Source organism: Varroa jacobsoni, unplaced genomic scaffold (genome assembly GCF_002532875.2).
Source record: "Varroa jacobsoni isolate VJ856 unplaced genomic scaffold, vjacob_1.0 scaffold_1208, whole genome shotgun sequence".
NCBI classification, from domain to species: domain Eukaryota; kingdom Metazoa; phylum Arthropoda; class Arachnida; order Mesostigmata; family Varroidae; genus Varroa; species Varroa jacobsoni.
This window is the reverse complement of record NW_019214110.1, coordinates 2,613-18,633: the sequence shown is the minus strand read 5'-3', so window position 1 is coordinate 18,633 and position 16,021 is coordinate 2,613. Positions and strand designations below refer to the sequence as shown.

The 16,021-nt window shown below is 41.3% G+C and overlaps 2 protein-coding genes across 4 annotated transcripts; one reads left to right on the top strand and one right to left on the bottom strand.

Annotated features, from left to right (window-relative positions):
- Positions 1-292: 292 nt before the first annotated feature.
- Positions 293-2,024, bottom strand: Polr1D (RNA polymerases I and III subunit AC2 l(2)37Cg). Of its 3 annotated transcripts, none has more exons than XM_022846077.2 (3): positions 1,894-2,024; positions 864-981; positions 293-630 (listed from the first exon to the last, which is right to left on the bottom strand). In XM_022846077.2, the coding sequence occupies exons 2-3, from the start codon at positions 971-973 to the stop codon at positions 411-413; spliced, it is 330 nt and encodes a 109-aa protein (XP_022701812.1). In that variant the 5' UTR covers positions 974-981; positions 1,894-2,024; the 3' UTR covers positions 293-410. The 3 variants fall into 3 exon arrangements, with proteins under 3 accessions (XP_022701812.1, XP_022701813.1, XP_022701814.1); XM_022846078.2 differs by having other exon boundaries at positions 864-999; positions 1,894-2,002; XM_022846079.2 differs by lacking the exon at positions 1,894-2,024 and adding an exon at positions 1,739-1,872.
- Positions 2,025-2,417: 393 nt separating this feature from the next.
- On the top strand, positions 2,418-13,598 carry LOC111267676 (coiled-coil domain-containing protein 6). Its single transcript, XM_022846073.2, has 7 exons — positions 2,418-5,301; positions 8,180-8,443; positions 8,639-8,746; positions 8,919-9,102; positions 9,241-9,472; positions 10,002-10,284; positions 10,735-13,598. The coding sequence occupies exons 1-7, from the start codon at positions 5,092-5,094 to the stop codon at positions 10,843-10,845; spliced, it is 1,392 nt and encodes a 463-aa protein (XP_022701808.1). The 5' UTR covers positions 2,418-5,091; the 3' UTR covers positions 10,846-13,598.
- Positions 13,599-16,021: the final 2,423 nt, after the last annotated feature.

The window sequence follows — 16,021 nt, the reverse complement described above, 5'->3', positions numbered from 1 at the left end:
CATGATTTGTTTACGGTTTAGAGTTATTTTTAACTGAGTAAAATACACTGTTATGTTTGTTGTCATCTAATAGGCTTAACGCAAGGTTTCTTTAATTGAACCAAAAAAGATCGTTACTAGTTATTAAGGATATAACAGATACATACATCGGTTTGAACATCCAGCATGCCAATATTTTGCGTAATCAAATGATCCTCAATTTGGTTTTCCAATAACCACCTTTACGTTTTTCTTCCGATGGGTCTTTTTACCGCACACTCTCCCACTATTTATATAATCGATGACAAATCTGTGGACTTTCTCGAAACAGGCAAACGTTTATAAACAGATTTATTAATGTGTACATCTGACTACTTGCACCGACAGTATATACACCGTCACCCTAGATACTGTGTCTAAGATGGCGATTTCTACGCTGGCATCGTTTCTTTATATGCTGCAACGGTTTCCTCGAATGTTGCGTGCACTGCTTCGAAAAGATCTCTGAGGTCCTGAAGACCTTTCTCAAGCGCATTAACTGCCGAGCCCTGACCCTCTTTTATTTGAATCCGCAAATGAATCGTCCGTTCCGACGGATGTGGGATCGCGTACCCACAAAACTGTACTGCGGGGTTTTTCATCACCATGTACCTAAGGAGCATAAACATTACGCTTAACACAGTATTTGGTATAGTTACATTCAAAATAGGTAATATCACCCAAGGCTTATGATATTAACTCTATCCGATACAAATGTGCAATTAGAATAAGAAGCAACGTGAAAAATGGCGTCCTTCAAATGTTCGCAAAGGCTTGAGAGAGTTTAATTCATTAATAGCTTAATTAGCAATTTAATTGGCTTTCCTTATACATGTGTGATTTACCTGAGAGCATTGCCCAGTGTGTGATCTTCGTTTTCCAGCAGAAATGTAATACATGACTCGTCTTCAGTCTTGTGGACGATCTTCAGTGTTTCTGCACCTCCTCTAGCCATGACGAAATCTGTGTTGACCAAGGAATCTGTTCATTAATCGAAGCGTTAAGTACCTTACTTAAAAATAAAAATTATATGACAAGGGATAACTACCAAAACCGGTAGGTTTTAGCAGCTCTTTTTGAGTCACCAAGTAAAATGCTGATAAGTCAAATTAATTCTAAAAGCTCCTTCACTAAGGTGTTTTGGATAAGCGGCATACGCCAGCAAACAAAAACCATTTATCCACTCTATTAAAGTGTCATGTGATAATTCATTTCATATTTCTTAAAATATAATTTTGAGGTATAACTATAAGGGAAAATTTTACGTACGGAAAATTATAATCTAAAAAAAAGAAAGCTGAGGACCTAATTCGGGTGAATTTATCGTGTATCCTTTTTTGTTTTCGCTTTACTTTACGTTGTGTTTTTCTGGCTGAATTTAGCTTGCATGTTTTCTAACCCCTAATATTTAGCTTACTCCGTAGTCAAATACTTAGGTCGCGTTAAGATTTCATTGAAGAAAAATGACATTGCGCACACCAGAAAACGACAGTTCGCGCCTTTCAGGGCGAACGGTACGTGTTACATCGGATAACCATTATCGTCGCAGTTACGACAGTTTCGTACTGCAGGGCTCTGTGAATCCCATGAATAGAAATGCCTTTGTGTGTTATTGCACCTGACATAAAACTCCAAGCAGTAGTTTTTATCATTATCCACAGATCGATTTCCTTTCAGTAATACAAAAATGTGGTCAGCTAAGCACTGCGCTTACACCTACTCTACATATCATCAGGCCAAAGGTCGGGGAGAACTCGCAAAGTGCGGCTCTGAACTTCTATAAACTGCTACGATACATGTTTGCATAAAACTAACACATGTGTTTCTTAAGGGACACGGCGCTGTCAACTTGACGTACGTCTAGCACTCGGTTACCTTATAACAGTCGATTCATAAGCCTAAGCTCTCGATTCCGGACCTCTTGAAATAAACAAGAAACATTGGCTCTACAGCAACTCGACTTATCATAGTTCCGTGAAATACGCTCAGCATCGAACCAATAAGACGGAACGACCCGCGCGAGGCGCGGTAATCGTTTAAGTCCGTGGAGCAACTCCTTATAATTTCGAAACTTCACTGTGAGATGACAAAAGCAAACCAAAGGACATTTAATGACTGTTAATTATTGTTTTGGTATATTTGTATCATGTATTATTTTAGATCCGACTTTCCGTGTATTAATTTTTAAATTTTTGTGAATGTAGGGAAACGCGGTGCTTCGGCAGAGTCTGTATTCAAGTTGTAAATTAAAGCAGCAAAAACATATTTAAGGAACAGGGAATTTCACCAAATTTAGTGCATGTTTTATTAATATTGTAACTATTGAGGGGTCGAGACTCTTAGAAACTTTCCTCAAATAGAGTGAGGAAAAAATAGAAATAAAACTAGATTAAAAAAAACTCCCATTTAGGAGCTCGCACATGCTTTCTTTCAATCGAAAAAAATTACAAACAGCGATCTAAAGTATTAGCGTAAAATCACACAGCTTCAAATCGCTATGAAAAGTTGATTTTTATTAACTGGAACGAGCGCTATTTTGCCAGTCTCTTTGTTTGGATGTGCACTATCATACTGCATTTGATGTAGTCTTAAGAATGTGCGTGTGGCCCGTAGTCAAATTCTGTGCCGCATCTAGCTTGTACACCCCTGTACTCTATGCTGCCCCTGTTCAGCTCGCATGCCGTTACGCCGCGTCCTACATGTGCCGATAATAACACGTGTTTGGTACCGATGAGCGCGTGTGTTATGCTACTCTGTTTTCGTCCGTCGAATACCCGAAACTCCGGAACATGGAGAATTAGCCGTGTACGCCAATTTCTTGTTTTACAAATATGCGATTATATATTATCAAGTTAATTATGTATGATATAACCCAAGGCAGATACTCATTACTACTGTAACCGGCCACTAATTTCTATTTAGTCTTTTTTCTGTTTGGCTTTGCCGTGTTCTACACTTTAACTCTGCTCAGCTACAACACAACAATATTCGCCAGCAACGACGATGCCTGCTCAATTATCTGTCTGCTCCGCGCTAGCAACGCCGCAGTCAGCCAAGATGGAAAGAGAATGAAAAACAGGGCCGCTTCAGCGTCTGCTTCTGCTAGTGCTCGTCGTCTCGTACTTGCAGGGATACGATTTCGTGTCGACTGCTGCACGCCCATCGGTGCAGCCTGTTCGTCCTAGAGCTATAAGTTACTGTGTGTGCTGTTCTTACAGACGTCCGCTAGCTGCAGCACGACACAATGTTGTTAGTGCTGTGCTTAGCTATCACTAGTTAAGTGGGGGTCCAATCGGCAGGAGTAGAGCGGTGTTGCTAGACTCAGACAGATAATCAGTCAGTCGAGCTGTCGTCTGTAACATCGGCGTGCGACAGTAAGAAATACGCTCGCGTAGATTCGCGTTAGGCGCTACTACTCGCTGTGGATCTGTTGAGCTGCTTGATGAACAACTGCGGGTGAATTGAGGCTATTCGTTTGGCTAATGCCCAATGCTGTATCCTCACCTATCGCATTTGTCTCGTCAGCGAACGAACAAGTCTTCGTTAATGTTTTCCAGCAGCTACACCGCGAATGGGGTATGTTGAACTGTGATGTGTAAGGACCTGTAGGAACGCGAACGAGTCGTATGAATATATTACGACACCACGACGAGAGCGACTCGATAGCAAGCAGACCATTGTGGCTGAAACGACAGCACGACAAAACAGCATCCGCGGGCGGCGTAGTTTTGTTCTGATCGCTCGCCTGCACGCTGGTACCGTGCAGCACGCCCTGTATGTCGCGCATCAAGTACTATCAATTCAATCGACGTTAGTAGCAACGAAAACCAGGAACATCGTTGCGTTGAATCGAATCATCAGCGAAACGACGTGAGTAGTCGAAAACAAAAGACCTGACAGACAGCATACTGCTCAAAGGCAGACAATCAGACTGAATATCAAACCAGGCTCACGACACACCGAGTCGACGGAAGGCACACATTGCCAACGACGGGAACTGGTGGAGAGTCGATGCAAAGCATCAGCAGACAAACTAATCATCGATAATAGTTACACAACAGTACGAAGTTACAAGCTTGAGATAAAGCAACGCTTCACTATTGCATTACAATAAGAGCTTCGGAGTGATGTAGAGTTCCGAAGGTAAACAGCAGCCTTCGGTATCGGGTTGGAAAATCGCAGGATTGACGCGATCAGTTGATCGACCCATCGACGTTCGTTCCGTGCTGATTTGTCGCCACACGTTGTCGTTATCGATGTCCCGAAAAGTGCTTTCCTACCAGAAATGTTCTGTCCCGAATTTCCGTCGCGTAACGTTTTGCTAAAGGGTGCTAACAGAGGCTAGGCAAGTAGGGCTGTAGATCCGTCGTAGACAGCTTTGTGCTGCAGGGGGCTTGAGATAGAGGCCTATTCGGTAGAAGTGAGTTTGATGAAGTTTCGAAGCTTGTTTACTATTTCGCTCGGCGTGAATTGGTTGCGGATGGTCATGAGGCTCTGCTCTGAAGAACAACGAGAAATCGACGCTAGCGCTGATATCGTTAAATTGAATGTGTAGTGTGTGCAGACGCTTCATATCGTTTCGGTGATTTATTGTCGAAATAGCACCCTGTATCTGTATATTTGTGCATAAATCCTTAATAAGATTGTCGTCGTCGCAACGTGTGGAGACCGGCTGTTAAAACACCATCCAACAGGTCTCTAGTTTTCATTGCGGTGCTGGTTATTGGCCTGATGGCCTAACAGAAACTTTGTTCATTGAGAAAAATCACTTGAGTAACATAGTCCTGTTTATCTGCCGTTATACGTGGGTTGTTCATGTCAGGACACAGCACGCACATTAGTTGCAGCTGTGGAATAGTCGTGTTATTACTGTTATTGCTATCACAACCGCGTACCTGTGCCTCAAACTATTTAAACGGAATGATTAAGACTATTTAGAAAATTCGTCAGAGTAGTCTTTGCAAAAGGCGAGGGCATTGTTTCGTCCACATCGTGCCTCGCAACTTCTAAGCTTAAGCCCGCAGCCAGCAGTTGTGCGACTCACCGAATTTGGTTGTCTTGCCCGGCCTAACAATGGCAGACAGTGCAAGCGAATCCGACTCGAGCTCAGTTGATGGCCTGATGGTCGCCCCAAGTCCGCTCACTCGTGAACAGTTCCAGAAACGGATTGACTCACTTCGACAAGAGAACCGCGTGCTCAAAATGGAGCTCGAGACGTTCCGTCTGCGAGTCAAACAGCTGCAGGAGGAGAACACAGCTTTGAGAAGGGCATCTGTTAATATTGTAAGTATGAAATAATGCTGTCTTAGTGACACAAGCAAAAAACATCTTATAAAATTTAATTCAGGCAAACGACGGACGTAAAATTTTTATGCCAATTTATGTGGAATTTTGTGCGTGTACATTTGCGACGATGATTTTTGTTTGTAGATTGTGATATATGTCTGCGTTTAAATAATGGTTCTCAGCAGGATTTCTCTCGCAAGCCCAAGGTGCGCTGTTTCTTTCTGAGTAATTAATACAACCAGTACGCATAACAGAAAATAACTTTTCCAGTCACTGCTCTTTATTGAAAATGTTTTAGCCTTTTTTTACCGAGGTAGAATACTTTTTATTCTATTCGTTTGTATTTTATAGGTAGTGGACATCCAAAATGCATATGTTTATTCTATATCAAGATTTTTTTTATTACCACCAAGATTACCACCTGTCTCTCAGTCGTGCTAAGTTGTTACGCTTACGACCGCAACCCATGATTCAAGTGCTGGCCATAAACGAACAAATAGAAGTAGTCTTAGCCTTCAAGTCTTCATTTTCTGCTTGCCCTGCCTCAAACGATACCTGAAACGCCTACAGCTTCAAGAGACCTGACGCTCACAGCTATCTGTTTTCAGTCTGGAGTTGTGATTCAGTTTATTTTCTGTTTTATATACTTTGAATTCAAAGTTTACGACGACGCGGACATTGACCTATCGGCGATACTAGTAACATGCCGGTGAATGAACGTCCAGATGCCGTAAGCACAACGAATAAATGATCATTTATTTACATGGTCATCGTTTGATTTCGCTCCCACCGCAAGCGTCATTGTCGTTGCATCACATCAATACGAAATGATTCCTCGATGTTTTGTTTGACATTTGTTCGCTGTGGGGAGATTTGACTCGCTCTCTTCAGAACCTGTAGAATGTAACACTCAGCGACGTTTTATTTCTTGTTTTCAGCCGTCTTTTACACTCAAATGGATCGTTCTGCCTATCTTCAGAAGTACTCGATGGGTAGCGTTTAGCTGGCTTGTCGTTGACTCGTTTGCGCGCCGAAGTTTTCTTTCCTTACCGTTCCTCTTGCCGATGGTTATTATACAAGTGTCCAGAAATGGCAACAAAGACGGCGCCGGTTTTGATGGGCGTCTCGTTTCATTGACGATATTCATGATGAGAGGTGATATAATGGCAGTCAAAAGCTGCTGGGCCTACACGTTCAACGCCGAAGCGTTTGGCCTAGGTCGGTATATATTCCTGTGCCCTTGGGGACAAACGATTTGCCGCGATGTTGCTATCTGCCGCCGGCCCGTGCTGGATAGATATTACAGCCACAATGGTAGCTTTTTCATCAGCTTTTCAACATAAGCATGTTGTTGTTGTAATCTATGTTATAGCTTATCATTAGTAGTGTAGTTGGTTATTATCAGCGTTTATCGCCATCTGTCTCAGTGTCCTATGCTGCGCTTCTGCGGTCTGCGAACGCTGGCAATTGGTAGCACTTGATGTTGTCGGTCTTGCTTGTAAAATAAAGTCCACGTTCCGTATTCTGTTAGCTGGCGATACCACCAGCCGGACCTACAAGTCCGACAGCAAGGCAAGGCGCCGTTATGAAATGCTTTTTTCGGCAAGCTGTATAGGCCACTAGCCTGACCAGAATACCCGTATATATAATGACAATGTCAATCTATCGACAACAGGGCAGTTTAGAGCGATTTGTTTCTCGACCATCAAGGATATCACTGCAACGAATGATGTTCCATTCAAGAACAACGACGACTCGTTTTTCCGCAGCCGTTGTTGTCACCAGCACCGCCGCTACAGATGTTTGTTGTGACGACAGCTTACTGGCCCGGTCAAAAGCGGTGTTCTTTAGTTTGCCCAGCAAGTCTGCCGGGACTCGCCAGTACGACAACATCAGACCGAACTAATTCGTATTGGATGTCATACGAAATCTTGTGACGGTGCACACGTCCGTTAAGCATCCACCTTCCAAACTAGTCTCTTCAGAAAGATACTACGAGGTGCGAAGGATCACGCAGTAAAGGATGTATCTATGCGGCTCCGCGTAGTCCGTTTGAACCGGATTAGATGCAGCAACTTGCAACATGTATGCGGTACCCTATAGATTCGTAGCATGTATCCGAGGCAATAATATACAGGAGTGGACTAGACTTAACAGATTTCAGCACGTTTTGTACTACTCGAAATATATTTCCTGTAAGCAATTCAAGTATAGCGATTCATAGATGTAGTTTGGTTATACGATTCTAGCGAGAGTAACAGTAGGTTGAGAAAAATTATCTTCGTGCTTTTATAGGTGCTATCTGTGGCAGATTGGTTGTTGTACTTCTCGAGATATTAATTTATCTAACTATTTGTTTTATCATAGTTGCATGCAAGAACTTTTGAAAAAAGTTCTTCTTGAAAAGAAGAATTTTTCTGCAGAAGGTATTGCCTCTATAAAACATGGAATGCAAACACATATGAGGTAATTTTGAAATGGCACTGCCCTGGTAAGCGGTGACTTTGTCTAAAGTAACGCCTGCCGGATGTAAAAAACATTATAATAAATAATGGATCTTGTGCAGAAATAATAGAATTGACTAACCGCAAGCGTACGAGTTGTAGCTGCGAAATTAACTTGAAACTCCTACAGGTTATCTAAATATATGCTGCATTTGGCTACATGTGCTGAAAATCTGATCTTTTTTTTTCAGCACGAGCGCTGTATAAGGTTCGTTGTCTACGGATATCTATAGCACGCTAAGAGATATTTTTACATATGTCGCTTATTAGCTGTCCACTGCTCCCAGTTTTTGTCATTATATAAATTAAATCAATTTTCGATATTGTCATGCACGTGCCGTCACTGTGTCGTCTTATCATTGTAATTTCAGCAAGCGAAAGCCGAACAAGAAGAGGAGTTCATCAGCAATACACTGTTGAAAAAAATACAGGCGCTCAAACGAGAAAAAGAAACTCTATGCCAAAATTACGAACAGGAAGAAGAGTGCCTTACCAATGATCTCTCGAGGAAGTTGACCCAGTTGCGTCAGGAGAAGGTTCAACTGGAGAAAAGCCTTGAACACGAACAGGAAGCTCTTGTCAATAAACTTATGCGTAAAATCGAGCGCCTTGAAGCTGACACATTGACGAAGCAGGTAGGTTAAAATGAAGCACGATGAGACGTTTATTTCGTCGGATTAGTTATTTGGAAAAATGTTGTTCTCGCTGGTCAATAAATGGTTTAAGCGAAAACAAACCGTTAAAAATTTGTGAACTGTAAGTCTAGCTAATTATACTTACTGAGGACGTTTTGTTCGTAACTAATGACCCATTTTGCCGTTCCTTTGCAGAACAACCTGGAGCAGCTTCGACGGGAGAAGGTGGAACTGGAAAATACCCTTGAACAAGAACAAGAGGCACTGGTCAATCGTCTTTGGAAGCGTATGGATACACTCGAGGTAGGATTGTTTGCAGCACCTTACACCTTGCGGCTAGAATCGACTTGAGGGAAATAAATAACGCTCTATTTAAGAAAGGATTCAATTTCAAAATGTATTTTCAGTCTTCAAACAAAGTTTGCTGAAAAGACGATGACCAGTTGAATATGTCCTCTTTCTTTTGAACGCATAGTCGGAGAAGCGATCTTTGCAGGAGAAATTAGACCAGCCGTTGTCAGCTCCGCCGTCGCCCCGCTCAGACGTCCCACCGCCACGTCCACCGAATCCAGATCCTGCTGGAATGACCCGACATATTCGAAATCTCAAGCAAGAAGTTAATCGACTGAAAACGCTTTTACACAAGACTGAACGCGAAAGTAGGTTTTTTTTCCAAACCACAGAACAACAAAACGCTATCGAAGCTAAAGTTATCAATGGTTGGCAATTGCAGCAGTTTATTGCTGGAAATCGGGCAGTTAGTATGCTAATTTCCTTATTTCAACTCGTTGACATAGGTGCAGAAAAAATTGCGCAGCTTTCCCAAGAAGAGCGTCAGATTAAGGAGGAGAACATTCGGCTTCAGCGTAAACTGCAAATGGAAGTAGAACGACGTGAACAACTTTGCAGACATCTCTCTGAAAGTGAGTCGTCGCTTGAGATGGATGAAGAGCGATTCTTCAATGAGGGGCATTGTGGTCGGGGACGAACTGTCTCTTCGCCTGTACCCCACACCGGACCCGGCCAACGGTATGAAGTTTCTATGGATTAAATGTCAGATATGTTTTGTTATTCATGTGAAGCAAGGTCATCTCTAAAATTCTGTTTGCACTACAACCGCTAAAGTATACAGCCTACAACTGAGTTGGGAATGCTACTGTTCTTAAAACTAGAACTGAATGAAATTGAAAAACTAGTATAATAGGCTTATAGTAAGTATAGCACTGCGAAATAGTGCTACACTGGATAAAGAAGAAGGAAATTTGAGTTCTGCAATACGACGCTGTTCACAAACGCAACTAGGTTACGCGAATAATACTCTAGATTAACGTAACAGCATTTCGATCGATCATGTTGGTCCCTGCGGCCAAGTAACCGTTAACAACTGTGATTGAAACTAGTAATATTGTAAGAATATTCTAATCACCTAAATTGCACAGTTCGGATAAATGAGGCCTAGCACTTTTCCCTTTCAAAAATAGTCTTTATTGACATAATTGTTAAATGTCGTCTCATAGGTGTTTGTTTATTTTTGTTTCATGATTTCTTTTATTTTCAGATCGATTTCTCCGGCACCCTCTGGTCGCTGTGGCGACGCGGGCGCAGTACCATTCCATCCTGTAGGTAGCCCAATGGGATCGCTTCACGCTCGATGCTGTCCAACCTGTCAACAGCCACTGTTGTATCCGCTTACCACAAGTGGACATCATCCCGGAGGTCATCGAGTAGTTGGTGCCGAAGGACAATCACCATCAACCCCTCTTGGTGGTGTTTCACCGGGACCCGCTTCAATGCTCCCACCCAACCATCCGGCGACCGCGGCAGCATCATCCTCCTTTGCGGTACGTGGAAAGAAGACTCCAGATAAACGTAACTGTTTTTGATAATTGTGATGGGCAAAAAAAATTGCGCAGTTTGGTTGTTCGTTACAGTGACGAAACAAAACATTATAGGAACCCTATCAAAAAAGGAATTATTATAGGTATCAAAAAAGGCTAAATCGCTGAAAATAAAAATAATTGATATTCGGCGAATTCGAGACAAGCTTTGGTATTTTTTTGATAGGATTACTGTTAGGTAAATCGGTTTTTCAGTCGTTCAATATTTACGCACCTGATATTCACTACCATGCGCACAATTAATAATGAGCACTTTTTTCCTCAATATACTGTTTACCCAAAAACAGATAATGCATGATCTGCGCCAAGTAAACACACGAATATTACTTTTATGCCCTTTATTTCCCTCATATATATTTATATAATCTTGATCAAAGTTACTGTTTATTATAGACTTCATCGGCTCGCACATCACGAATTCCTGTCGCAACGTCAACGAGTCCCGTTAATCTAATTATGGGTCCGCCTGCTTCACCAATGGACACATCGCGACCAGGCTACTGAGTTCCACCGGACACATACATGGAGCTGACTGGAAGCTAGCAAGCCGATAGGCAGACTGTAGCATAATCCGCTACATCTCATTGTTGGGCCAGCAACATACATAGCATACGATAGCTTGTGCGGCTCAACAGAACGAGATATAGTAGAGACGAACAATGGAGCTCTATGTATGCATTAGATAACATCCATCATAGAACTATGTCTTTAGTCTATTAGAAGTGAGTAGAACGGCGCAGCCGGCGAGTAACAGTCGACTGCTACGGCCGTCTGACAGTCGTGATCGTGAGTCGAGATTTTCCTTCTATCGCCGTGACCGGTCTACCTTGCCTATCATTCGTCACTATCGTACAGCTGGCACACCCCAGCACATGTTGTACGTGGCCGTATAACGACTTTAAGAAAAAATATTTTGTTTTCGAAGCGCGAGTGTCGATGAAAGTGAGTATTGACGTCCCCTTACAAGAGGCCTTTGTTCAATGACCAGTGTCTCTCAGCTTAGAGATACGTTTATATTTGGATATAAATGTAGTGACGGAAATACTAATAATGATGATGATTACGTATGTGGAAAAGCCTAGCTGAAGTAAACATTTTTTTACGCATAGGAAGAAGTTACGGCAAAAACGATCAACGTATCGTGAGTAAACACGCAAGAAAAAACATTGTTATTATAAGTAAACGAGTGGGAAATACGCCGTTATTTTCTTCTGTACGATGAAAGAAATGATATTATCCGACAATATTGTTTGGTTTAGATGAACGAATACTCTTGACTAATGTGCCGTCCTGCACCCGACAGCCAATGTGGGAAATTTACAAGGTCAAAAGAAAACAAAAGGCAAACACGGACATGATGCACAGGGTGAATTCGTGTGCACACATCTTTGTGTACTGTTGGTAAACGTCTTAGACATATTTGCCCTTGTAGTCGTTTTTCCTTTAGAGACTGCGCTTCTAATTATGTATTCTTTAGATAATGAAATACGGCAGGTTATTGGAAAAAACTCCTTGCTCGGCAACGCTATCCAGTTGTAGTGATGGCAGGCATTTTTTGCCTAACTTTAGTACGTAGTTAACCCGTTATAATTATGTTCAATTTCTACCGAGTACAAGCTATTGGCAAGGTTATTCAGTGCATTACTGGATAAAACTTCCTGAAAATCAATTTTTTTATGAAAGGCAATTTTAACACTCGATAATCACTTTAGTACCGTTATCGGCATCTATGCAGAAACTACATAGCTCTTTAGCTCCGTAAATGCTACATGTCTCTCTTGGTTTCGTTTTCTCGAAATTTGTGAAGTACACAGAAAGTGTGAATTGAATTTTATATTTTGAGCTCTTTTAGAGACACGAACTATGGCGAACTGTTTGTGAATAGCAGATCCGGGTATTCAAAATATATTCGATCATTCTTATTTCTGGCTTACATAGTCCATCCTTTGAACTAGAAAGGAAAGTGGCTTTACGTATTTGGGAGCACGGAAGACGATCGATTTCTTGCACCTGTGCCGTTTTTCTTCAGGAAACTGAAATGTTGGTAATGAAAAGTCGAAAGCACTTTTTTGCGAAATTGTGCAAGCTTTTCTTTCGAGAGTGCTACTTTCTTATGGATTGAGATAGATTTATTGTTTAGTTTAAGGGTCCTGCTCAAAACCCTGTTTGCTTTTGCTGAGAATGTGTGATGATTGATGCGCACAGACTCCCCCTCTCTGTAAACATGACGTGGAGGAAGATAAAGCGTGAAAACAGAGAAAAATATACAAAATTATAGGGAAGATAAAACGAACGATAAAAACAGAACTGAGCAAACAGGTAGAAAGGAATAAAGGCTGAAAAAATTGATAACAATTTCAGCGATGACGATAACCACTCGCCGAGTGGGTACCAGCAACTGCTACTATTAGAGTTACTTTGCGAAATATTATTTTTCCCCAATTGTTGTCTTGCTGTAGGAATCCATTCCAATTCTATGAAACGAGAATTACAACGAGACCATTGTCAACTACTATCGACATACAGGGCGTCCGAGAAATAAATACCAGAACACTCTAAAAGGAAACAGTCCAGCTTTAGCCGAAACGAAAATTCTTGCAGATTACAGGCTCTTAAGTCATTGTCTTAAATCCAACCTCTCATTAGTGGTGTAGACGTAATTTTTCCGACGTCCTGTACATACAGAACCAGTCATGGTTGATATTACATTGATTGAATATATATGTCACTGAAGAGATGCGTATACTATGATGATAGCGCTGACAGACTGATATGACAAATAACCGAAATTACTACCAAAATAAGGTATTGGGTAGAATGACGAATGACTAAATACAATGATAAGCTGGACTGAAACTAGTACTGTGTGTAATCGATCAGACTGATACACTACGAGCGCTGGTGGACCCTTATTGCCGGCGTGCTAAAAGGATGCCTATGACGTGTATAAAATATGTAAGGGTTATATGTGACAACGAGGTAATAGAAAAACGCGACTCATAGAGATGAAAGTAAGCAAAGAAATGCAAGCCATAGCCATCAGAAAGTAATGGCGAATGAAATTCAGACCGTATAGAATAACTAATATACCGCATATAAATAAGATAATAGGAATGGCACATCAACCACGTTTCAATGAAAACCTGTTCTTTTTTCAGTAACTTGTTTGTAGTGAATGGTTTTTATGTAAGCATAACGAGAAAAAGATGCGACTTTACATGCCTTGTTGCTTAATAAACACAGCCCTGGTACAGTTATGGGGCAGTATCGTTTGATTTTATAATAGCCGGGTTTAGAGGCTCATTTTTAATTAGGATTTTAATACCTATTAATGGGGAAGAACGTAGTTCACCACCTTCTAATCGGACAATGGCCTAGAGATTCCGTCAGTGATTTTGGGTTCGTAAGGATTCTAGTTTGCAGCACGCTGAACACTGGCAGATCGATACATGATTGCACTCAAATTTGTTATTAATATCATTATGGTCGTAGTTATCGTGGTAGTAGTTGTGTTAATGAGTCGCACTTCTTATGGCACAACGATAATTGCATTATTATTACTAGCCGTTCATGCACAACAAGAGTCCTAAATTCGATACAAACGGAATGATGGGATAATGCTAGTGTCGTACACCACTCTTCGTTTGTACTCGAATGAGGGTAAAAAAAAGTTACGGCTATTTACCCTCGCGCAGTATGCTATCAAGACGATCTTACGAACAATTCTTCATACGAATACAATGATAAGAATGTAGGTTTTCAAGGAAAAACAGCATCGTTCATTCTTTGATGACCAGACTTCGTGAAACCAGCTAAGAAGTAGTGTGTGATGCTGAAGTTCAGATTGAAGCGTGTAGGTTAGGTCTACGATACATCTCAAGTATAGCTTCGGGTCTCGGCCACTGTTGGAGCCAATAAACATTAAAAGTGACTGATGATGTTAGTTGGGATCTATATTCCTAAGGCAGGCTTTTTCCACCCCTAAGTGAGTCGAGCAGATTCGCATAGTCTCTACCATACGGATCTAAGGGCAAGAATGTGTTAAGTGGCGTTATGTATGGGTGGGACAACTTCGTGCGAACTCGGAATACGTTACGGGTAGGCACTGTAATGACCTTTTGGTGGCCAAGCTGGGCTGTCACTATCGAAATGTCAAGACGGCACGAGCATTGGCAGTCAAAATAATCCAGTGCCTATTAGAGGATTTAAACATTTATAATTTTACAAATAAGTGAATAATTTCGCTTAAACACTACAAGCTACGGACGCTTGATACCGGCAGATAAATCAATCTATTTTAAAATAAATTCTTTCTAGTTGCAGTAGGAGAATCTAGAGCGCATGATGGTAGAATACAAGATAATATTGTGCTTATAGTGTAAGAATGATTGTACACCCAAATCAGCAACGATATCATAACACACTAGGAATGCAGCGTCGAACAGAAAATTGAACATCAACTTTGGGAACTAGCTGGTGATGGAGTTAAGAAAAAAGAAAAACTGTACAATAGACATATACATAACACGTGTCACATGCTAGTCACATGGCAGTGACAGCGGGCGAGATCATCCGGACATAGTAAATATAGTTAAGATAAATAGAAAAGACAGACATGTTTATTAAACCGCGGAAAAATGTTGAAATGGGATAGCCGATCACACATTAATAGGAAACATAATGATACCTGAATAACAAGGTGAATCTAGGCTTAAGGGGCCACAACGACGTAATACAAACACAGATTGCATGTATTGATCGGAGTAAATACGGAAGAAAAATAAGTGAGCATATGCGCGGTCAATGGGAAATTAGTATCAAGTCATGAATGGACGATTGAAAGTTTAAATTAAAAATACGATCGATAATTCCAAGAAGCATGGATTAAAGCATATAGATGTGTGATTGCTACTGGCGTAGCAAAAAAAAAAGACTATGAACGTTTCGTGTTGTGTGGGGCTTACTGAAGACTCCCGAGGTAAAGAACGCCCCATAGCGTCATCTCAACGAATTGGCGTCGCCTGATGAATACAAAGTACGTATTAAATGCTTGACAGAGGTGCGGGAAATAGAATACAGCGGACGAATGAAGTTATGAATAATTTGAAGTTAGGCAACCGAACGCGAGAACGAACGAAAGAGACAGATAAGGAAAGCTAAACGGGCAGAAAATAAACGGAACGATCATGAAGTGATGCGCGGAAGTGGAAAGGAGGACCTCATATAAGAAGTCTAGATAGAAATGAGTGACGAACAGCGGAACTACAGCATTAATAGCGGCAACAACTGCAGTAAAAAAACAGTAATAATAGTAATATTAATTAATACTATAATGACTATAACAAAAGACCGAATAAACTTGCATATACCATTATTTTCTCTTAATTATTATAAAATGAATCTTTATTGTTCATGTTTAGGCAGAAACTGATCATGATTCTACCCTCCTGCACGTGTAGGGGCCTTGATTTTAACGGAAGTCTATTAGACAGAAGGTACTTTGTATCCTCCGTAGAGATAAACTATCTGTCGAGCACATTTACATGATGCCGTCAGTGTAGGAAAGTGAAATAAGGTGCTACTTGAGTACTTTGTTTTCCGCGGCGGAGGACAAAGCAAACATAAGGTACAAAGCGTACGCCGATCGTCGTCGGTGGGTGGGAGGGTTGCCTTCTTGTAC

Coding starts and splice junctions, on each gene's coding strand:
- Polr1D (XM_022846077.2), bottom strand. CDS start 973: ATGGCTAGAGGAGGTGCAGAAACACTGAAGATCGTCCACAAGACTGAA. Junction 631..863: donor ACACTGGGCAATGCTCTCAG/GTAAATCACACA, acceptor TATGCTCCTTAG/GTACATGGTGATGAAAAACC.
- LOC111267676 (XM_022846073.2), top strand. CDS start 5,092: ATGGCAGACAGTGCAAGCGAATCCGACTCGAGCTCAGTTGATGGCCTG. Junction 8,444..8,638: donor CTGACACATTGACGAAGCAG/GTAGGTTAAAAT, acceptor GTTCCTTTGCAG/AACAACCTGGAGCAGCTTCG. Junction 8,747..8,918: donor AGCGTATGGATACACTCGAG/GTAGGATTGTTT, acceptor TTGAACGCATAG/TCGGAGAAGCGATCTTTGCA.